The sequence below is a fragment of the Antechinus flavipes genome, chromosome 2 (assembly GCF_016432865.1).
Source record: "Antechinus flavipes isolate AdamAnt ecotype Samford, QLD, Australia chromosome 2, AdamAnt_v2, whole genome shotgun sequence".
Classification (NCBI taxonomy): Eukaryota; Metazoa; Chordata; class Mammalia; order Dasyuromorphia; family Dasyuridae; genus Antechinus; species Antechinus flavipes.
Genome location: NC_067399.1, coordinates 112,372,409 through 112,396,593, shown reverse-complemented (window position 1 = coordinate 112,396,593; position 24,185 = coordinate 112,372,409). Strand labels below are relative to the sequence as shown.

The 24,185-nt window shown below is 36.3% G+C and overlaps 1 protein-coding gene across 15 annotated transcripts in view; it reads right to left on the bottom strand.

Annotated features, from left to right (window-relative positions):
- Window positions 1-23,207, bottom strand: part of EHBP1 (EH domain binding protein 1) — a 394,259-nt gene extending 371,052 nt beyond the window's left edge. For 12 of the 15 annotated variants that reach the window (XM_051975368.1, XM_051975363.1, XM_051975364.1 and 9 more), the window contains exon 1: window positions 22,018-22,419. In XM_051975368.1, the coding sequence (XP_051831328.1) occupies window positions 22,018-22,121 (104 nt within the window). In that variant the 5' untranslated portion in view covers window positions 22,122-22,419. Of the gene's footprint in view, window positions 1-22,017; window positions 22,420-22,904; window positions 23,055-23,111 lie in introns of those variants that run through there. The other 3 variants (XM_051975359.1, XM_051975374.1, XM_051975362.1) reach the window with 3 other exon arrangements.
- Window positions 23,208-24,185: the final 978 nt, after the last annotated feature.

The window sequence follows — 24,185 nt, the reverse complement described above, 5'->3', positions numbered from 1 at the left end:
AAAAATTCAAACAACTTCTTTTAACTATCTATATTTAATAAAGTAATGAATATTTATATAAAATGGAAGAGCCAACAATGTAGAAGGGGGAGGGCCAGGAATAAAGGAAAAGCTCTATCCAATATGTTAGCTAATGTCACTTAAACAAGAGTTTATGTTATACATTTTTTCCAGGAAAAATTAATATAAAGATGCCTGATGATTTTGTGGTTTTATTTATGTCCTTTTTCTCCTTGTTGAATTAATTTTATTTTAATTTTGTTTCTTTGTGCTTATTCTTTTTTTTTTAATGCTTTTTTAAAAAAAAATTTTTTTGTGCTTATTCTTGTTGAAGAAATATCTTGTTTTGTAATATCAAACATTTATAGAACTATGTCAAACCATAGTGGTAATAGGGAATCTTCTTGCTTGGCCTCATCAGGCATTATTATTATTGCAATTAAGACCCAATTGGGAGAAATAGAAAATGATATTATAAGAAAACAATTATAAAATACTACTTGTACCATTTGGTACTGGCTAGAAATAGAGTTGTCGATCAGTGGAGCTAACAAGTTAGGCTCACAGGACAAAATAGACAATGACTATAGTATTTGACAAACATAAAGACCCCAGATTTTAAGAATTCACTATTTGACAAAAACTGCTGAGAAAATTGGAAACTAGTATAGCAGAAATTAGGCACTGACCCACACTTAACATCGTATACCAAGATAAGATCAAAATGGGGTCATGATCTAGACCTAAAGAGTGATATTATAAGCAAATCAAAGAACATAGGATAGTTTACCTCTCAGATCTGTTAGAGGAAGGAATTTGTGACCAAGGAAGAACTGGAGATCATTATTGATCATAAAATAGACAATTTTTTATTATGTTAATTTTAAAAGTTTTGCACAAACAAAACTAATGCAGACAAGATTAAAAGGGAAGCAATAAATTGAGGAAACATTTTTACATTCAAGAATTCTGATAAAAGCCTCATTTCTAAAATATATAAACAATTGACTCAAATTTATAAAAATTCAAGCCATTCTCCAATTGATAAATGGACAATTTTCAGATAAGGAAGTTGAAACCATTTCCAATCATATGAAAACGTGCTCTAAATCACTATTGATCAGAGAAATGCAAATTAAGACAACTCTGGGTTACCACTACACACCTCTCAGATTGGCTAAGACAGGAAAAGATAATGACTAATGTTCAAGGAGATATGGGAAAACTGGGACACTAATACATTGTTGGTGGAATTGTGAACAGATTCAACCTTTTTGGAGAGCAATTTGGAACTAGGCCAAAAGAGTTATCAAACTGTGCATACCTGTTGATCCAGCAGTGTTTCTACTATGCTTATATTCCAAAGAGGGGGAAAGGGGACCCACATATACAAAAATTTTTGTGGCAGCCCTTTTTGTAGTGGCAAGAAACTGGAAACTGAGTACTGAGTAAGTTATATACATTACTATTATGGAATATTATTGTTCTGTAAGAAACAATCAGCATGAACTGATGGCAAATGAAATGAGCAGAACTAGGAGATCATGGTACATGGCAACAACAAGATTATATGATGATCAATTCTGATGGATGTGGCTCTTTTCAACAATTAGATGATTCAGACCTGTTGATCTTGTGATGAAGAGAGCTATCTACACACAGAGAGAGGACTATGGGAATTGAGTGTAGCTCACAATATAGCATTTCCATTCTTTTTGTTGTTGTTTGCTTGCATTTTATTTTCTTTCGCATTTTTTCCTGTGTGATTTGATTTTTCTTTTGCAGCAAGATAATTGTATAAATATGTATGCATGTATTGGATTTAACATATATTTCTGTCATGTTTAACATATATTGGATTACCTGACATCTAGGGGAAAAGGTGGGGAAAGGGAGGGAAATTGGAACACAAGGTTTTGCAAGAGTTAATGTAGAAAAATTATCCATGCATATGTTTTGAAAATAAAAATCTTTAAAAAAAAATTTGCAAAAGCAAAACAAGTAAATGGACAAATATTAATTGCTCATAGTTAAGCTGTGCTGATATGACAAAAAAGAAAATACTACTCAAGTTATAAATTTGGTGACATACCAAGCTATTCAAATGCTACTTTATAAAACTAGGGAAAAAACCCCCAATAAATTCATCTGGACAAGCAAAGGGTCAAGAATTTCAAGGGAAAGAAGGAATCTTTAGTATCAGATCTCAAACTATTACTATAAAGCCAAAATCGTCACAACTATTTGGAAGTAGTTTAAAAAAAAAATAGGAAAGGGGATTATTGAATCAAGACCCAGAAGCAAGCAAAGTACCACAGAACTCAATAAATTCAAGGACTACTGATATAAACACTCCCTATTCAACAAACTGCCTGAAAATCCTAAAGCAGGCTAGCAGAAATTAGGCTTAAATTAACATGTTCCACCATATGCCACATTATGTTGTAAGTGCATGTGCAATCTAACTATAAAAAGTCATCTCATAAACAAATATGGAAAATGGATTAAGTTCTCTCCCAAGCAATTCTCTAAGAGGCCTCCTTCTAGGGCTTGCTCTCTTGATAAGTGAACTCCTGGCCAGGAACACCTTTTCATGAAGTGCGCCAGTCTTGTTCATTTTACTCCCTGATCAATTCACTTTCCAAACTGCTCTATCTTCTCAGCAGCAGCATGTCCACCTGGATATTCCTCTTTGCTAGTGCTTCCTTTCTTAATTGGCAAGTCCCTCACTGGGACCACCATTTAAAAATGAATCCCCATCATGTTCATGTTCAGTTCAATGCACTCTCTAAACAGCTGCACCAGCCTACCAGCAGCCTCAACCTGTGTGGGTACCCTGTGGGTACCTCTCATTTTCTAGCTCTTCTTTATGTTTTGTTCTCCTCTATTATAATGTACATTCTAACCTAGGGACTATCTTGTTTTCTCCTATCTGTGTCCCCAATTCTTAGCACAGAGCTTCACACAAAGCCCATACTTAATAAATACATGAAGTCAGCACTTAATAAAGGTTTTATCTATCAAAGAGTAAGAGGTTCACAGAAGATAAAGGGGACCATCTTGATTACATAAAATAGAAAAGGTCTGAACAAACAAAAACAATGAAGTCAGAATTAAAAGGGAAAGAATTATTTAGGGAGAAAATCTTTGCATTAAATTTCTGACATTTAAGACAACTATGTAAAGCACTCTTCTCCAAAGATTAAATGGTCAAAGGATAAGGATAAACAATTTTCAATAGAAGAAGGGCAATCTACCAAGTCATACAAATAATGATCCATCATTAATGATAGATTTCTTCTTTCCAACCTTCCCCAGTCAGTCCCAAAACCCATATGTGACAACTTAACCACTCACATAGATTAGACAAGATGGGAAGCCAAATGTATTTCTTATAACTGCAGTTCCCAAAATGGCCATGGCACCATCAGTTGAACTTACAGGAAAAGAAAGAAAAGAAAGAAAGAAACCATTTATTAAATGCCCAATATGTGTCAGGCACCTTGATAAGCACTTTACAAATATTAGCTCATTTAATCCTCACAATCATCCTGGGAAATAAATGCTATTATTATCTCCATTTTATAGTTGAAAAACTGAGTCAAACAGAAGGTTAGCGACTTGTCCAAAGCCAAGGATCTGAGGTCAGTTTGAACTTTAACTTTCTTAACTTCAGGGGTATTCTACCCAGTACACCACCTGACTGCTGCCCAGACTAGGAACAGTTTCATTTTAGATCCAATAACTTAATAAACAGAATTTTTAAGAATTTTTAAGAATTCTTTTGGCTTAGGGGTACCGTGAAAAAAATGCTAAGACAGTAAGAATTACATAAAATAAGAGAGTTTTGAACTTCTTTCCAATGTAATGGAAGACCATTAGGATTTCTCATCTGCTTGGCCACTCCTGGACTTAACCTCTACCCTGCCTTTACTTTACTATCTTCCAGTTAAGTTAACCATATGGGTATCTGGCCATTGAAATATGTTTAGGATTTTCATCATTTCTATCACTATTTTTTTTAATATGTTGAATTCTTCAAAGAGTTAGTTCGTGGAAACAGAGACTGCATAATTTTTCATATCTATATCCCCAGTATGCAGCACAGATCTTGGCATATAATAAGCACTTAATAAGTGCATTTTCATTCATTCATCCTTACATATCTATTTGTGTTTAATTTTATCGTAAAATGTGATAAAAAATATATTAGAAATGTGTTTAGAAGAGTTGTATATGTTTAACCTATATTGTATTACTCATTATGGGGGGGGGGGGAGAAGAGAGGAGAAAAATTTGGAACACAAGGTTTTTCGAGTGTGGATGTTGAAAACTATTTTTGTATTGCATGTATTTTGAAAAATAAAAAGCTATTATAAAGAAAAAATATATTAGAATAGTTTTAACAGACACCAAAATATTCACAGCAACACTTTTTATAATAACAATATGACTTCATTATATGAAAGAAGTCAGAGAATGCTAAAGGGCTATCCTTCATACTCTATTTCCCCCCCATATAAATCAGGCTAATTTTTCTTCGAAAGTTTTTTGATTTCCGAGGTCCTCTATATACTCTTTATTTTGGAGAGTGAACCACTAAAGGCAAATCAGTAGCAGGGAAATTTCACTTATCTGAATCCTGTCACAATATTCTCAATATATATGCTGTGTTGACTCTCCTTCCTCTCCTATGACTCTGTAGACCTCTTATGTTTAATGTTTAATGAAATACAAGTAACTCCTTCTGCTCCACTATTGAACATAAACCATCAAGAGACTTGCTCAAGTTAAGCCCAACCCTGAACAACCTATAATTAAAACCAACTAAGTTGAATCAGGAAAACAATACGTACAATGTATATTTAACCTATATCAGACTGCTTGCTGTCTTGGGGAAGAGAAGGTAGAAGAGATAGGGAGAAAACATTTGAAACACAAAATCTTATAAAAATAAATGTTAATTTACATGTATTTAGAAAAATAAAATACTATTGAGAAAAAAACAATGGGCACAATGACTATATCAATGTAAAGGAAAGAACAATAACTGAAACTGAGCAGTCTATAATTATAATGATTGAGCTTGTGTCCAAGAAAATGAAAAAAAATATATACTCTATCATGCAAAGATGGGGGTGGAAGGAGATCTGAGTATTGAACCATGCTACTTTCCCATGCTCCTCGAGGGCAGGGACTAGTTTCCTTTTGTTTTGTCACCTCAGAATTTAATAGTGTCTAAATCATGGTCGGCATTTAATAAATGTTGTTGATTGACGTGTCAATCTCAGTTGATGTATTAACGTTTTGCACAAGAAATGGCTCTCTGAGTGGGAAGGAAGGATATTTAGAAACGAAGGTGATATAAAACAAAATATATCAATTAAAATTGTTTTTTAAATTAATCAATCAATAATATAGTCAGACCTAGACTTTAGGAAAATCATTTTGGCAGCTTAGTAGAGATTAAGAGTAGAGTGGAGGAAAACTTGAGGCAGAGAAACCAAATATGAGGCTATTACAGGAGTCTAGAAAGAAGGTATATAAGGGCCTAAGCATCTAATCCCATGCTATCAAACTCAAATAGAAATGGATTCCCATTGGCTGCATATTGACTTGAAAAACCACAAATTTCCATTCCACAATGAGATGATTGAGGCCAGTTCCAATCTTGTGATGAAAAGAACCATCTACACCCAGAGAAAGGACTGTGGGAACTGAGTGTGGATCACAAAGTAACATTTTCATTCTTTTTGTTGTTATTCACTTGCATTTTGTTTTCTTATTCATTTTCTTTCCTTTTTGATCTGATTTTTCTTATGCAGAAAGATAACTGTATAAATATGTTTACATGTGTTGGATTTAATATATATTTTAACATGTATAACATATATTAGATTGCTTGCCATCTAGGAGAAAGGGTGAGAAGGAGGGGAAAATTTGGAATACAAGTCTATGCAAGGGTGAATGTTGAAAAATTACCCATGCATATGTTTTGAAAATAAAAAGCTTTCAAAAAAAAAAAAAAAGAGTAAACGATGTTAAAAAGAAAAAGGAAATTTCTGTTCCATTACTCTTAAAAAACCCACACTCCAAAGTTTACTAAATGAGAGAATCCAGGAAATACAGAACTACTATTCAATTAATAAAATACTTATGGCAGGTTATGAAGAGGCATTCATTGTTTTTAAAAATAGACTAGTGCTTTCAATTCACAAATTAGAATTTAAATACATATTAGCAAGACATACATTAAATGTTTACCTAAGTGAAGAACTCTAAGTAATAACTGCATAGGAGTTCTTTAAATTTGGGCTTCTGCAGCTTTTCTGATCTTTTTTTTTTTAAGTTCCAAAAAAAAATGTTAGTAATATTTAGTTATACACGTAGAACTCCTGTTCTAATTGCTAATGTCAAAAATTGTACTAAGTGAACATGTTCAATGACTTGAGATGACAGCATTTAAAGCTTGAAAAAACATCACACTAGTCCAAATCCCTCATAAAAAAGCTGAAGCTAAGAAAAGTAAAATGACTTGTTTAAAACACATAGCAGAACTAATGCAGAGGAAGGGTTCTAACTTCGATGTCTTATTATATGTTATATTTAATAGGCCCAAAACCAAACCATTAACTTTTTTTCCTCCTAAATCATTCTTCCTTCTGCCTTCCTTACCTGGTCTTTGGTACCACTACTCATCTAATTTCCCCTGTTAAAAAGACTTTAATTATCTATAACTCTTTTCTCTCTCACTTATAATAATGAATTATTAGGTTCTACTGATTCCACAAGCTGCACATTTCTTACATATGTGCCCTCTACTCTATTCTACTTAGAGATAGCCCCTTGTAATTAAGAAATTTAAAAAAAAAAAAGCTATAATGTTGCAATAATTAGCTCCCAAGCTAACTTTATACCATGATAATAATTTTCATTATTCCGGTCATACTTCTGTTCAAAAACTGTCAATGGGCCTCTGTTACCTAAATATTTCCCAAATACTCTGCCACATACACAAAACCACTATAGTTGCTTCTCAGTATCCTCTGCCAAATCTTCCATCCAGGTCACATCTATTAAACAACAATGTGTCCCAAAGAGTCTATTCTGAAGTCATCTCCTAACTTCATGCCTTTGGAATGGTTGCCCCTTATGCCTCAAATGCTCTCTCTCCCTTCTCAATTCCCATTCCTTGTTACCCTCAATTCCTTGAAGACAATTCAATTGTCATCTGCTAAAAGAAATCTTTCACAATCTCTAATCACTGCAAGCCCCTTCCCTCTGAGATTACCTTTCATTAATACTTATATATTTTGCAAATACATAAACATTTTCACATTTTTCTCCCCATCAAAATGTGAATTCCTTAAGAGAAGGGACCATAAGCTTGTCTTTCTGAAACATAACACTTGTTAACTGACTTTAAAGCTTTATTTCATATAAATTGTCCCTAACTCTCAACTCTATTCTCTAGCTAAATTAGGCAATTCCCTATACTTCCTGAATTGTTTCAATTTGTTAGTTCTAATATCCAAAGCAAGTACTGGAGAATAAAAAGATATATAAATATACACACCTCAGTAATATGGCTGGAACACTTCATGGATTTTCATTTTATCTGGCAATAGTAACATAACCATTTTTCACTTTATCGGTTACTTTTAGATGCTAGAGATAAATTCATCCATTAAGCAAGTATGATCTACATACATCTGCAAAAAAGTTCAGAAGGCAATAAAGGAGACAAAAATGTACAGAAGATGTAATTCAAAGGCAGTGACAGCTGGTTTGAAAGCTCCAAGAAGCTCAAAAGTCTTTAGAACCTGAAGTTAAAAAGCTAAGAATCTTTTGCATCCACAGAGGCCAACTGCTACAACCTAGATACTTGTAAATAGTCCTCCAAAACCAATGAAAATGTCTCCAAAATGAGATGAAGATACTAGCTAGGTTCAAAAGGTAAGCAGTCTTTTTGTAGTGACAAGAAATTAGGACACCCATCAATTGGGGAACAACTGAGTAAGTTATGGTATATGAATATAATGAAATATTATTGTTCTATAAGAAATCATAAGGCTAATTTCAGAAAAGCATGGACTTACACTAATGAGTAGTGAAGTGAGCAGAACCAGAATATTGTATAGTAACAGTAAGATTATGTGATGATCAATTATAATAAACTTAGCTGTTCTCAGAAATACAGTGATCCAAGACAACTCCAATAGACTTAGAATAGAAAATGTCATCCTCATCTAGAAGGGAAACTGAATTTGAATTGAAATATACTATTCCACCTTTTTTGTTTGCTTGCTTTTTCTTCCTTGTGGTTTTTCTCTTTGGTTTTGATTTTTCTTTCATAATATTACTAATAGAGAAATATGTATAAAATGATTGTACATGTATAACCTATATCAAGTTATACTTACTGTCTTGGAGAGGGGAAGTTAAAGGAGGAAGAGAGAAAAAATTTAGAAATCAAAAATCTTACAAAAATGAATACTGAAAACTATCTTTCCATGTAATTTGGGTTAGATTCGGGTTAGGGTTGAGGAGGAAGAGGAAGAGAACAGCACTTCACCTCCAGATCTTCCATGCTACCTTCACATCCTGGGCAGCAAACTAACCAACGATTCTCTTAACCTCAATATCCACATACAATAGAATCATAGATGGAGAGAAAGTTGTCTATATGGCCTCTAAGATCCCTTTGCTCTCAATCTATTATCTGAATGTGTCTGGGGGGCTGAGATGATCTTTTCCAAACCTCTTCTCTCCCTATACAGCTAGTAATACTCTTCACAAAACAGCTGCTTAATAAAAGCTTGCTGGTTTTGTACCTGATAGTTAAACAACTCTATGTGAAATATAAGTAAGGATAAGTGACTTGTCCAAGATCACAGAGAAAATTAGAGTCAGAATTGTATCTCCTGATTTCTTAGCCACAGTCATAGTATAGGCCACGTTATTTCTAAGCACATCTCAAATTTGAATGAGGATTGACTCCAGGAGATTCACAAGCCAGAGACAGCAGTCGGGCAGAATGAAAGAAGACAGAGAAGTGATAGCAGGCTGTCCTGTGGAGAACACTGAAACCAAGATCCCAAAGGCCTCCAGAAAACTAGCTGAGCCCCCAGTGAAGGAGATAAGATTTTGGAAGAGACAATAAAGGATTTGGACTTTAACTCCTGCCTACAGTTGAGGTGATTATTACTTTGAGCTGAAACTAAGGTGGCTTCCAAAAGCCTCCCAAGAAACTAGCTCTCAGAGAAGATTATATTTTAGAGAAGAATATTACATTTTGGCACCCAATATGGGGCAGACACGATCCTGATTTCAGTAGAAAAGTCTCCTCGACCCAGAAATTAGGGTGAGTACAACAAGGAAACTTTGTTAAAGGACTAAAATAATATTTTAGCTAAAATGGGACAGATGTTTAGAAAACAGCCTGCTTTTCCTCTTCAAGGAAAATATGTAGAGAGCAGTGTCAGGCTGAAAATCCAAGGTTTGATTATAATTTGGAAGCAGATCACAGAACTTTTAGAAACCATACAGTACATATCAACTTGGTTCTCTAAGAAAAAGAATTGGATCCAAATGAGTGGAAATTAGTAGGAGAACAACTATGTCAATTCTACAATGATAATGGATCTGACTCAATTTCCAAAGACACACTTAATACATATAATTTAATACACTGGTTTTAAGAAATTATATAAGTGTTAGAATAAGGAAAAAGAAGAGCAGGAGGGGGATGTGCCAACTAAACTAGGTGAAAAGGATGAAGAATCAGATAAGAATGGAGTTAAATAAAATTTTGAGTGTGCTACTCACAGTAGGAGAAATTAGATCATTTCCCATCCCTTGTCCTACCTCCCTCAATTAACTCTTCATGGGTGGAAGAAGAAGGAGGAGGGGGAGAGGCAGTGACACAAACAGAACCATCTATTAAGCAGTCTATGACAAGATTACAAAAGGCATTGGTCAAGGCTAAGAGAGAAGGACAGAATATATCTGATTTAAAAATAAATGTATACTCTGTGATTGAAGAGCTTTATTCTTCAGGTCAACAAAGGAGAAGATACACTCCTTTTGATTTGGAAAAAATTAAGGATTTGAAAAAAAGTTGCACTCTTTATGAGGCTACATTATCTTATGGTAAGATGTTACTAGATAGTTTTTGGCTTATGAAGTCCTAATCCTCAGTGACTGGAAATCCAAAGCAAGGACATGTTTAGAACCTGGACAAAACTTGTTGTGGCTTTCGGAATATCATGAATTATGTAGGATTCAAGCCAGACACAATAGGCAAACAGGAATTAATGTACAAATCACTTTTGACCAACTAGCAGGTGAAGGTCAGTATGGAGAGAATTCAGGACAGATTAATTACCCCACAACAGCTTATGAACAGATGCAACAAGCTTGCAACACAAGCTTGGGATTCTCTCCCAGAGAAAGATGGAGGTAAAGCCTTAACAAAAATAGAGCAAGGTCCTAATGAACCCTTTGCGGATTTTGTGGGACATCTGCAAACAGCTGTCACAAGAACCATTGGAGAAAATGCAGCTACAGAAATAATAACCAGACATCTGGCTAAGGAAAATGCTGAGATTTGCAAAAGAATTATATGGGACTACACAAAGACGCTCCTTTAGAGGAGATCATAAGATGTTGTGCTACAGTGGGCACAAATGCTTATTTTACCCAGACTGTGATGAACATGGGAAGACAGGATCCTTCTTGGCAAGAGGCTTCTAGAGAAACTCGTCGATGCTTTCAACATGGAAAAGTTGGACATCTAAGAGCTCAGTGTAGATACAGAGATAGAGTGAGAGGACAGGGTGCTAGAAAACCCAAAACCCCATATCCAAAATGCAACCGAGGCTTCCACTGGGCCTCAAACTGTAGATTGACCCAGGGAAATTTTGTAAATTACAAATAATCTGGTTTTACAGGTTTTGGAAGAGACAATAAAGGATTTGGACTTTAACTCCTGGCTGCATTCAGAGTGATTACTTTGAACTGAAACTAAGACTGCTCCCAGAAGCCCTCCAAGAAACCTGCTCTCAGAGAACTTTATATTTTAGAGAAGAATATATTTTGGCGCCCAATGTGGGACCAAAATGTAATATTCTTCTCTAAAATATAATCTTCTCTGGGAAGCAGCTAGGAGTTAAAGTCCAAATCCTTTATTGTCTCTTTTTTTTGGGCCTGGTTAGCTTTCTTAGAGGCCTATCTCTCTCCTTGGTTCCAAAAGCTCCTGCCATTAATCCTTTGCCTCTGCCAGCTTCAGCCTTCAGCCACAAAGGTAAAAAGATGGAATGACTTCTGAATGTCCCACCCTCAATCCTAATTGAGGTTCCTAGCTTATATATGCTCTCTTAAAGATGTGATCTTGTGGAACTCTAATTAGTACTAAGTACGCATTAGTGAACTAGAGAACTGTTAAGGACCCTGCTAAACAACCATTGTCTCTATCAATTCCAGTGACTTAGCACTTTGTAAGAATTGTAACATCTCCCTCTTTCTTTTGATTTAGAACATAAGTGGTCATGACTCCCTGACTTCTCAAGGAGTTGAGAACCCCCCCAAAAAAAGGCCTTCCCTGACTGCTCAAAAAAAAGTTATGAAAACACCATAAAAAGAAGTGATCATGCCCTCCCTGACATCTCAAGAAGGGAAATGAAAACACCAAAGGAAATGGGAAATTAAATCAGATTAGCGATTTCTGAAAGGGCTCATTTAAAACAGGTATACATAAATTCATCAATATGGGAGGTATTACACATAATTACATAAATCACATAAGCACATAGTAATATAACACAGGCTAGTAATGATGTAACAAATAACACGAATCAACATGAGGAATTATATATGTCCATAAGTCTTAGAAATAGTCCAAAAGGAATCTATGGTCCATTAGTTCATGTGCCAGGAATCCAATAATTCCTACAAGTTTTGAAGTCCTGCAATAGTCTCATCAACAATTTTTCATCTCAAGGAATCCAGTGATTCCTGCTGGTTTTCAAGTCCTGCAACAATCTTATGTTGTGTTAGGGAATCCAATGATTCCTGCAGATTTTGTTTTTAGCTCTTCTCCTTTGTTTCCAAATTTTTCTCTTTTTCTATCTCTCTCTGATGGAGAATGTGAATATGGCTCATTGGCACCCATCTGATTCCTTCTCTATCTGTAGAAATACAAGCAAATCCTCTCTCCCAGGCAGTTAACCTATCTAGTGCCTTCTATTTACCACTTTCTAAATCTCTCCTCATCATCTGGCAATTACACTGGAGCTGTTTGCACTGGACACTGCCCTGTTGGTTTAAAAAGCCTGTATTCTCCCCAACTGTAATCTCTTTCTGTCATCTGATTGCTTTTTGGCTAACTGATCACATCAGAGTTCTGACCTTCTAAAGACTCTCTGGGTGTAAACTCTGCTGCCATCATGCCCCACCTGTCTTTTGTATGATATCTTAAGAAATTTTCTCACTAAGATAACAGAAGTATTCAAAGTTTCCAATTATTTGTATAAAATGTTTGAAATACAATTTTTTTTAAAAAACCATGGGCAATCTGAATGAAATATCACTTAAAAGGAGAAGAAGGGTATAAACAGTTTAAAGAATTAGCCTTGAAATCACCAAAAAACAGATTAAAGTCCTTCCTGACACTTTAGCTGTATAACCATCACAAGCCACTAACACAATAGTGCCAATCTACATCAATGGAGGGAGGAACTCCCCATACCAATAAAATCACAGGTCCAGAAGAAAACCATTGTGAAATCACTTTTTTAAAAAATATGTATTAATTTTGGCAAGTAAATATGCAATAATGTTAATACATTTAACATATTTAAAAGGAGCAGTTTGGTACAGAAAATACCCCAAAAAATCAGGAACCTGAACAAAAATTCAAAATGTCAAAGAGAATTCACATCCAAGATTCCAAATTGGGATTAAAGGTTATTAATTTACATGTACTTGTGAACAATGTAAACAATCGCTAAAATACCAATGCAGCACTTAGTTGATAGAAATGTTCCCAACTGAATACAACCATTTGGTCCAAGTATTTGCAATTAAAGTTCCCTTAATAAAAATATCAGAAAATATCTAGTATTTAACAAATTAAACATTTTCCAAGGTGTAGTGGAAAAAACCTCCCCCAAATCTGAAGTCAAGAGACTATCCTCAGTCCTAATCTTACTAGGGAGGGAGAGCCACTCCACACATTACCTACTGTTTACAACTGTTATTACTCAATAACACCAACATTCATTCAGTCTCTCAAATTTAAAATGCTAATACTTTAGTTATTTTCCAATTCTTCACCTTTCATATACAAATCAATTACTAAGTTCTCTCAAGTTAATACCACAGAATCTTTCTCAATTCTTCCTTTCTCTACAAGCTTACTCTAAAAGTCACCTTTCAAGGACTTTGGTCATTTGCTTTCATTCCCTTCTAAATCAGCATTACAAAATGGCACATTACAAGAAAGCTGCAAGAATATCTAGATTTTAACATCTAATCTGGACAAAATCTCTCAATCAAAAAGCAAGTATTGGTACTGCACTAGGCAGTGGGGACAAAAGACAATTCTAAATTAGTTCCTACTCTTAAGGGTCTTATAGTCCTTGACATTGTTGTGAAAAAGATTAAAAATGTGGGCTAGATAACATTACACTAAAAATGATGTCCAAATTGGTTGATGATCAAACACAAAAGAGTCATCATTAATGGGTAAATGTCCCCTAGGATGAACTATCTCCCAGTGAGGTACCTCTGGGATTTGTGTTTGAATCTGTACCATTTAATATTTCATCAATAATTTGGATCAAAGCATAGACATTATGTTCTATCTAAGCTAGATGACAGTGTTAATATCCAAAAAAATACTAATACAGTCTAGATCACTAGCTTGAATCAAATAAAGTACGATTTAAAGATGATAAAAATGAAATCTTAAACTTGGGTTTAAAAAAATCTATTTCACAAGTATTAAATGGAAGCTGTATGGTTAAATAACAGTTCACTTGAAAAAAGGACTGAGGGTTTTAGTGAACTGCAAGCTCAATATGAGCCAATAATTTGATATGGCAACCCAAAAAGCTGGTGCAAACTTAAGTGATATATAGACTCTAGAACTAGGGAGACCCTACACACTATATATCTAGAATGCTATGAATAGCACTGGGCACCACAGTTTAAGAAGTACATTAACCAAAAATGTGAGGATGAAGCAGGTAGATAACAGAGATGATAAAAGATCATTCCATATTAAGGTCAACTGAAGGAACTGGCAATGTCTATCTTGAAAAAACATAGTGACTAGAACATAGTAAGCATTTAATAAAAATTGGGGAAGCATGATAGCTGTCTTTTAATTATTTGAAGAGCTGCCAGAGGAAGCATTAGATTTATTTTATTTGGCTCCAGAACTCAAAACTGCAGCAGTGGGTAAAAAGTGCCAAGAGCAAATTTAGATTTGATATACAGAAAATTTTCCTAAAAATTAAAAGCTATCTAAAAGAGGAATGGGCTGCTTTCAAAGATAGTGCCTACTGGACATTTTCAATTGGATGTTCCACATGTATCTCAAATCCAAAAAAAACCCTCAAAATCTTCCCTTCTTCCAAACATCCCTATATGTCTAGCCAAACAGGTTAGCAATTTTGGCATCATTCTTAGCTCTTCACTTTGCCACAACTTCTACATTTAATCTGTTAAAAAAACTGAAACTCTCTTCAATGCCCCGCTCATCTTTTCATTCTCTCTAGTCACATGCCTATATCACCCTAGTTTAGGACATCATGACTTCTTGCCTATTATTGCAAGAAAGTCTTAATTGGTTTGTTTTATACAGTTGTGTACCCCTCTCCACTCTCTATCTTCCATATAGCTTACACATTAATATTCTGAAAGCACATACCAGACCATGTCAGACTCCTGCTCAAGAAGCTTCAGTAGCTTCCTCTTGCCACTAGAATAAAAAATGCAAACAGCTCTATTTGACATTTAAAACCTTTTACTAAGTTGCACATCTATCTCTAGCCTACCTCTCAGTTTATTGCATGTTGCTTTCCTTCACACACTAAATAGTCTAAGGAAATTGGACTAATTGCCATTAACACGCTAGAGACAACATTCCATTTCCAATATCTGTACTTTTCAGTACAAAACTTCTTTCATGCCTGGCAAATACTTTTCAAAGAATCATGAGGTCCTTTCAAGGATTTGTTCAAAAACTACCTACTACAAAAACATAATTCTAATCCAATACTTGTCTTTGCCCTAAATGCCAATGTCCCCTACTCAGAAATTATTTTGTATTTATTATTGATACATTTTTTTACTAGTGTATCTGTTCCGACTTCCCCAAAAGAATAGAAGTTCCTTGGAAGAAGCCTATTTTTTTTTTTTTTTATTTTGTACAGTCAGTACTTGGCACAGAGCCTGGCATATAGTAGGTACTTAATTCATGTTTGTTGAAAATGAAGAAAGGAATGAAAATGTTTAGATTCTCCCTCACTGGAAGACCTTGAACAAAGGCTGAATGAACATTTGTTGGCTATATTATAAGAGAGATTCTCTTGGGAGTATAAATTGTACAGTTTATATCACAATCTTAGTTCTGCTCCTAACCCATCACATAACTCTGCGCTATCCACTTTCTTCTCAAAGTCTAAATTTCTTCATCTGCAAAATACTTGTGAAATAAATTTTTTTTAAACCCAAGTGTAAGATTTCATTTTTATCATCTTTAAATCTTACTTTATTTGATTCAAGCCAGTGATCTAGACTGTATTAGTATTTTTTTGGATATTAACACTGTCATCTAGCTTAGATAGAACATAATGTCTATACTTTGATCCAAATTATTGATGAAATGTTAAATGGTACAGATTCAAACACAAATCCCAGAGGTACCTCACTGGGGGATAGTTCATCCTAGGGGACATTTACCCATTAATGATGACTCTTTTGTGTTTGATCATCAACCAATTTGGACATCATTTTTAGTGTAATGTTATCTAGCCCACATTTTTAATCTTTTTCACAACAATGTCAAAGACTATAAGGCCCTTAAGTGGGTGTATGAAACACCAAGATCTTTAAAATCTTTTCTAGCTCTCAACTTATATATTTTTTATTTAAAAAAAACCCTCAAAAACCCCTTTCTAAAAAGTAAAAATAGTCACCTCAGCTTGCAACAAAATCTTTAAGTCTACTTTCTCTACTTTCTTCACTCACCTTATTTTTTCACCAATCTCTATCAATTTCTCCTTTGTGTTTCTCATGTTCACCTCTTCCTTTCCATTTCCACTGCTACCACCCTAAATCTGGTTCCCATTATTTCCTGAGTATATTTCTATAATAATTCCCTTTTAGCATTCTAAATATCCCACCCTCCAAACCACTATCAGGGGTTCAAATCCTAGATGTGACACTAACTGTGACAAATCATTTCACTTCTTCAGATCTCAAATTCCTTATCTGTAAAATGAGTGGGATGAACGATGACCTCTGAGGTCCCTTTTTAGATCTAAATTTATGATACTATGATTATGAAATCACTGCTAGGATTGTGTTATATCTCTAATGGCTCTCCACTACTTATAGTTCAAGTCCCTAAAGAGTCAGTAACAATGGATCCATGCTTTCACATAATGATTCTTGATACTTGCTATCATTTCAATGTAAAACTGATAATCTGATAGCTGCCAAAAAGCTCCCTTCTTGTAGTTTATAAGTAGTTACCCTCTCCCATGATTCCAAGGCTAGCTACTGTTTTCTTCTATCAAGGTTTGGGAGAAAGAAAAAAGTAATTCTTTCCCCATGTTCCCAACCAGAATCAAAAAAAGGGAAAATTGGATTCCAGACCTAACAAATTAAGGCCAAGAATCTTAGCCAAAAGAACTGCACAATTTAAATTTCCAGGTTCATTTCTTATTATTCTCCACATGAACTTTATCACCCTTAACTGTGAGACAAGAATTGCTTCACTCTTGTATTTTATCCTCAGTGCCTAGCACAGGGACTAGAGCACAGTAGGCATTTAAATATTTATTGATTGATCAATTTCCTACCTCTATGATCTCCTTCCTATCTCCAACACTGTTTGCATTCATTCGAAATGTTCGGTCATTTCTGAGCTATATATCTAAGTTCCATTTCTTCAATAGAGCTTTCCCTGACCACTGCTATAAATTGCAGAAAAGGCACTAACCTGCACTGGTAAGAGTTTCTTTATTCAGAAGTTCCCTATGTCAATGAACTCACAGATATAGTCCCTCTCTTACACTCCAGTAAATTAATTATGTAAGGTTTGGGGAAAATTCTTGCATTAGCTTGAACTATTACTTATTGGTGACATCTTCAGTTATTTAACTTTTTATGTGTTTTTATCTCTCCAACTATACATAAGTTTTTAAAGGTCAGGAACTGTGACTTAAATGTCTTTGCTATCCCTAGACACAAATTTCTGAATAATAAAAGAATTTCAGGAGTAAAATAACTGTGTCTTTTTAGGAAAAGTCTACAGTATAATTCTTTGAAATTTTCTTTCCTTTCTGACATCATTATAAGATAAGAAAGAAAAGTTTTGCTTTTATCTTTATCAAAGCTTTTTAAAACTATGGGATTGTATAACAGTGTTGGGGTTGTGAAATTATATTTTATCGTAAAAAAAAATTTGATTTATATAGCTACTTTATATGCCTATATACCCATGGTCATGTAAAAACTTCTTGGGCAAAAAAGTGTCTCAAGTTGAAAAAGTTTAAGAAGCCCTGATCTATATAAGGTAATATATATTTTCTTTTTAGAAATTAGCAAACAGGCACAGAAATAGTAACTTCTAAATCATTCAGATACTTAAAATAATCCTATGAAAACACTTTTTTCTTTAACTTCTTCTAAAGTATATTTGCTGTATTTCATATTATTAATATTCTAACCATATCTAACTAGTCATAGATTCTCTAAAACACTTGTACATTTATGGAAAAGTTAATTAGTACAGAAGGTTCTCACAAAGCAGAAACATCTACAAATTAAAATAATAATAAAAAGAGAAAAGGAACAGATTTTACTGGAAAAATTCAAAAACCTATTACTCCCCACCATCTTTAGGAAATTAACTTAATTCCTCAATGCCCAACAATTAAATAAAAAAAAGTTTTACCTCTTGACAGTAGTGAAAGTAAGGATTGCAAAGCCTATAAACTCCATATTCTCCAAACCTGACCTAGTTCTTTTGGTTATAGTCATGAGTCATAGTCATTTGAAGAGTAACAAGAATAAGAGACAAGTAATAACTAAAACAAACAAACAAACAAAAACTACTACAAAGGGATGGGCAATTAACCTTACTTTGATTCTTTTATAGTTAAGCAGAAGTCTTGTACTCTTAGAAGACAAATATCCTGGGCCACCAAGTCTAGAATTGTCCAGGGCAAACACCTGTTACAAATAGTAACCTGATTTCAAAAGAAAAAAAGTTAAGAAGTTTATCTTTATCAAGAAGTAATCAGAGTTGAGGAATAAGTTTTAGAGAAAGCGGAGAAACAAATGCTGGAGCAGGTCTAAAAGTTGGTGATAAGAACACTGAGCACTGAAGAACCTACCTTAGAAGGATTGGTCATGGGAACTTGACAATGTCTAGCCAGGAGAAGAGATTTAGGGGAAACATGACAGCTGTCCCTTGGAAGACTAGACTTAGTCTGTTCTTCAGCAGAAGAAAACATATGAGTTGAGACTACATATTACAAAGTGAAAAAGGAAAGAGTTCTTCAGAGAATATAGCAATTTCTAAAAGCATAAATCCACTCTCTGAACATTCTTTGATGAAGCTAACTTGGCTCAAATTCTGTTGTCCTGAAAAAAAAGAATGTGTTAATGACAGCATTTTGCTCACGGAAATGCCTCTTCCCTTTAGGAAAGAAACAGTGACTTCCTACTATCTTCTTGTGAGTAAAACACTTAAACCTTTCCTGAATCCCATATTTTATGGAGTTGTATTACTTTGATTTCAGAATACAGATAGCAGGTCTGCACATCCTGAAGACTGGGGTTAAAACTGTGTGGCATTATCCCTAAAAGCATCTCACTTCCAAGAAAATATAGCGCACATTCCCCAAAAGAATGTTGCCTGATCTTTTATGATAAAGTCATGGTCCTTTATGGAATATTATTGTTCTGTAAGGAATGACCAGCAGGATGAATACAGAGAGGACTGGCAAGACTTACATGAACTGATGCTGAGTGAAATGAGCAGAACCAGGAGATCATTATATACCTCAACAATGATACTGTTTGAGGATGTATTCTGATGGAAATGGACCTCTTCGATAAAGAGAGCCTTAATTGATCAAAGATGGACAGAAGCAGCTACACCCAGAGAAAGAACACTGGAAATGAATATAAACTGCTTGCATTTATGTTTTTCCTCCCGGGTTATTTATACCTTCTGAATCCAATTCTCCCTGTGCAACAAGAAAACTGTTTGGTTCTGCACACATGTATTGTATCTAGGATATACTGCAACCCATTCAACATGTAAAGGACTCTTGCTATCTCGGGGAAGGGGTGGAGGGAGGGAGGGGTAAAATCGGAACAGAAATGAATGCAAGGGATAATGCTGTAAAAATTACCCTGGCATGCGTTCTATCAATAAAAATTATTAAAAATAAATAAATAAAAGTCATGGTCCTCTTTTTATTATTTCCTGTAAGCTCCTTTGAGAAGAAGAAACCATGTGTTTGGATGCAGAACAGAAAAGAAACATACACTATAGAATATGAGATAGAAAGTCACATGTGACAACTAGAATACTGACAGAATACCATTATAACAAAAAGTTCTATATAATGAAAAGACTTCTGCATCCCAGCTAATAACAACTCACTTACCTAATTTTGCTAACTGTACAATTCTAGCATAGGCAAATTTTTGTATGGTCCCTAAGGGAGCTACATAAAAGGATTTGATCAAACTAAATTTTGAATTTCTCACTTAGTACTCTTCTACTTAAAGCAATCATGTTACATAAATATATACGTATACAATCAAAACAATTTGAAGGCAAAGTGACTGACAATTACTTGATCTTTCTGGACCTCAATTTCCTTATATGTAATATAAGAGAGCTACATCAGATAACTTTTAAGATTCTTTTCAGCTATAAATCCCATGATCCTTTGAAAATGTGATCAAGATTCTACTATGCTAACTCTCCCAAAGATTATACTAGATACAACAAATAAAACTAGAAATGTCTTCAAAAGACTATCAATTCATTTCTTAAAAAAATCTGTCACACATATTGAAAATATAATATGAAGGATTTCATACATGCATAACTACTACCTTTCCCCTTATTCTACAACTAAGGTTTCACTTGAAAATATCAACACATAAGAAAGCAAGTTTTTTTTTTTTGTTTTGTTTTTTGTTGTTGTTGTTGTTGTTGTTGTTTTAAATAAAGAAAAGTATTTGGTTATTCTTATGCAGTTTGGTCCCTTCTCTAACCACCCCTCCCCTCCAAAAAAAAGAAGAAAAAGAAGAAAAAGAAAATCAAATACAAACACCTTTTATTTTTTTAAATGGATTAAAAACTGTCCTATTTTTCTAATTCAACACTAAACCAGAAGCTTTTAAAACATATTTTGGTAAGTGACATTTAAGCTTCTCATGATCGTATATATACCACAATTTTGATGCTTTAGTCCTATATGTGATAGGCTGAACTCAAAAACTATGGGTCATGTGGCCTGATTCTCCCGTAGAGCTCCAATTTACTAAATGAAAAATGTAAAGATAGTTCCAAAAATTCTCAAACATGATGGCTCTGGTCTTGGCAACTAACTTCATGAGTTTATATACCATTCAAGAAAATTGTCCCAAGGCTATTTGCAAACTGGCAACAGCAACAAGAAAAAAAAGATTCAGGGACTCAAGAAAAATCACTTTATATTTTTGCTGGAATTCCACTTACAAAATGTAAATATTTTAAAGATATCTGTTTTCAATATGTTTCCAAGTGCTGAACTGAATTATGACACATTTAGTAACTGAATATAACTACTGAATAGTAACTATACTAAAATGTTATAACATTAACCCACTATCTAAAAATGTTATCTTCCTCTATCTTTGTGTAATCCATTGTATAATATTGTCTTAAATATTAAATACAAAATCTTCAAAAGGAGAAGTATGGTAATAGATTGAAGGCAGCTTAATTAATTGTGCTTATAATGCAAGAAATATTTTATAAAAGTGTCAAATATTAAGCATTACAAATATTAAATATCAAAAGCGCATGAGCTATTTTCTTTGTTTCATAATGTATTATTTAAAAAAGTAGTACACAAAAATCAGAGTCCTAGTGAACTATAAGTTCTTTTAAAGTAAAGCTACTTAATCACAGTAACAAATGAATAAACCAAAAGGACCAGTGTTTTAAAGTGAACTTTTTTCTCATGTATTTAGTATTCCTGTGTAATAAGATGTAAGCCCTGAAGTTTACTTTGCTGAAGTAGAAAAATGCAAATTAGGGACTAGAACAGCTAATTGCTTCCTCTAGTCTGGCCAAGAAATGTATCCCATTGGGCAATTAAAACATGATACAGTTGCCTAAGCAAATAACAAATTCATTTCTAAGGTTGTAAATTCCAATATTCTTCTATTTACATACTGAAGAATACCTTATCTTTAAGGAAAATTATTTTATCCTTAACCAAAAAAATGTATTATCATCTCACAGAAATTCTACATTTCCTTGCTACTCTTGCTAAAAATCTTAAGGTCCAAATCTGCCAAGCCTACAAAATGATGTCACAGTAAAAACCTTACAAGCATAATGAAACACAATAATTAAAACCCACAGGGACAGCAACAGTACACTCTCCTGAAGTTACTAGCACCCCACCCAACTGCTTAGACACAAAAAAGGTAAAAGTGTTACATGAACTGTTCGGCTGTAGCATCCAGCCATCAAGCACTACATACCACTTCTTAGTGCACTCAACCATAAGTTCCTGGTAGGAGGCCACAAACTGGAACTTTGAGGCATGCTTTCCAACGCGCTGCAGTCTCTTCCAAACTGAAGCCATGATGATAGTCAGTGTACAATAACACCTCTAAGGGAGCAATGCAGCAGCTTTAACAGAGCACAGTATCCAAAGCTAGGAAGTTCTGTTTTCTAAGTCTATATTTTGAAATGTGAATTATAACTTGAAACGATGTTTAGGGTCCATGCTTCTTCTCCCTGTTTCACAGGGTAAATCCCACCTTGGATGAATGCTGCACGGCCAGCAACATGATACACATGACAATATGAGTGAGAGGAGGTTCCCTCATCCAGACATCATCATTCCTCCTCATGGGCTCTACAATGTGTAATCTGTAGGACTGGAAAGCAAAACAAAGACAAAACAAATAATGAAAATAGAGTAAGGTGGACGGGAGAAGAGGTATTCAATATTAGATGTTGCAACTGACATCGTCCTAGTCTTGTAAATATGCCCTAGCTGAAAGCCAAAGATATCAATGATAGAAGCCAGGAATACGGTCATATGAGTGAGGGTAATTGAGAGACACCTCTGAGCCAGCCCCAACCCTGAGAGGAGCAATCCTCGGCCAAGCACCAGAAGGGCAAGCCCAAGCCGGGGAGCCCAAGAGAGGCCGCTTCGAGTTCCGGCCTCGGCAGACCTCCCCTCCCCGCCCTCCCCCCATTAAAAAGGGGTGGGGGTGTTTAAAATGAACTCTTTGTGTCTTTCTGCCAAAAATTAATCGTGTCATTGACTCACTACCAGAATACAGGCTAAGACGCAATTAAGGGAGGGGCGAGGCAGGGAGGAGGCAGAGACGGGCAGGGTCCCAGGCCCGGCGCCCACCTCGGGCTCTCGCCCCCAGCTGCGGCGTTACGGCGTATCCGAGGGGAGCTGATTCTCCCCTTCCCTACAGCAGCAGAGAGGGCCGGGGGCGGCGGCAGAAAAGGGAGCGGGCCGGGCTGGGCAGCTCCGAGCATTCGGGCGCCTCGGGCCCCGGGCCCGCCCGCGGTCCCTGTCACCCCGAGGGGCACGTCCCGCCCCTCCTCACACCTCAGGTCCCGCCGCGCTTGCGCTGCCGGCTCCGGCTCCAGCTCCGGCTCGGGCCCCGCTCCCTCCTCAGTGCCGCTCCTCGCTCGCCGCCGCTGCTGCTGTTGCTGCTGCTGCCGCCGCTGCTGCTGCTGCCGCCGTTGCAGCCGCCACCGCGTCCTCCATCCCCGCCGCCGGAGCCACATGGAACAGGCGAAGCCGAGCCAGCGCTAACGGGCGGCCCCCGGGTCTCGCAGCCCCACGCCGCCCCGGACGGGCGGGAGGACGCCCTTCAGCCCCCAACTCTCTCCCTAGAGGGACTTGCCCAATGGTCGGGCCCCCGACCCCCACCCCAGGCCCCCCCTCCTGAGTTGCTGCTGCTGTGGCGGCGGCGGCGGCAGCGGCGGCTGCTCAGTCACCAGCACCCCCTCCCCCCCCATCCTCCTCCGCCACCATCATCATTACCTCCCCCGGCCGCACCTCTCACACTAACCCTACCCACCGCAGCCCAACCTCCCGCCCGCCCCACCGCCATTGGCCGAGATTGGTGCCAGCCCCGCCCGCTCCCGAGACAGGTCTGCGGAGCGTCTGGGCCAGCTCATTGGCAGCACTTGCATGTCAATCACGGGCGCCCCGCCTACAGAGCCGGAGGTGCTTTACATTTGCGGGAGAAACACCCAAAGGTTCTTTTCTCTATGTGTGTTTCTCTCTGTCTCTTTGTCTATCTTTCTCTGTGTATATGTCTTTCTGTTCCTCTGTGTCAATTTCTCCACCACCCCCCTTTTTTAAACAGATGCCGGTGGAGGAGAACATCCCCGCCCATTCCTTTGATTGGCCGGGGGATGGGGGAGAACGCTAGACTGGAGAGAGTAAGGAGTGTTTATAGTGAGTCAGGAGGTGGCTGGTGAGAAGAGCTGCCTGTTAAATGGATTACAGTTTCAGGATTGGATAGTGGGCGGGACTCCCAGGTGTAGTCTAAAAAGAGCATTACGGTGTCGGAACCGATTCTATGGCTCCTGCACAGCCGCTTCCAGTTACCTCTGCCAGCTGCCACCGCCTTTTCTTGTCGGTTTTCATTTCCAGTACAACCCTCCTTCC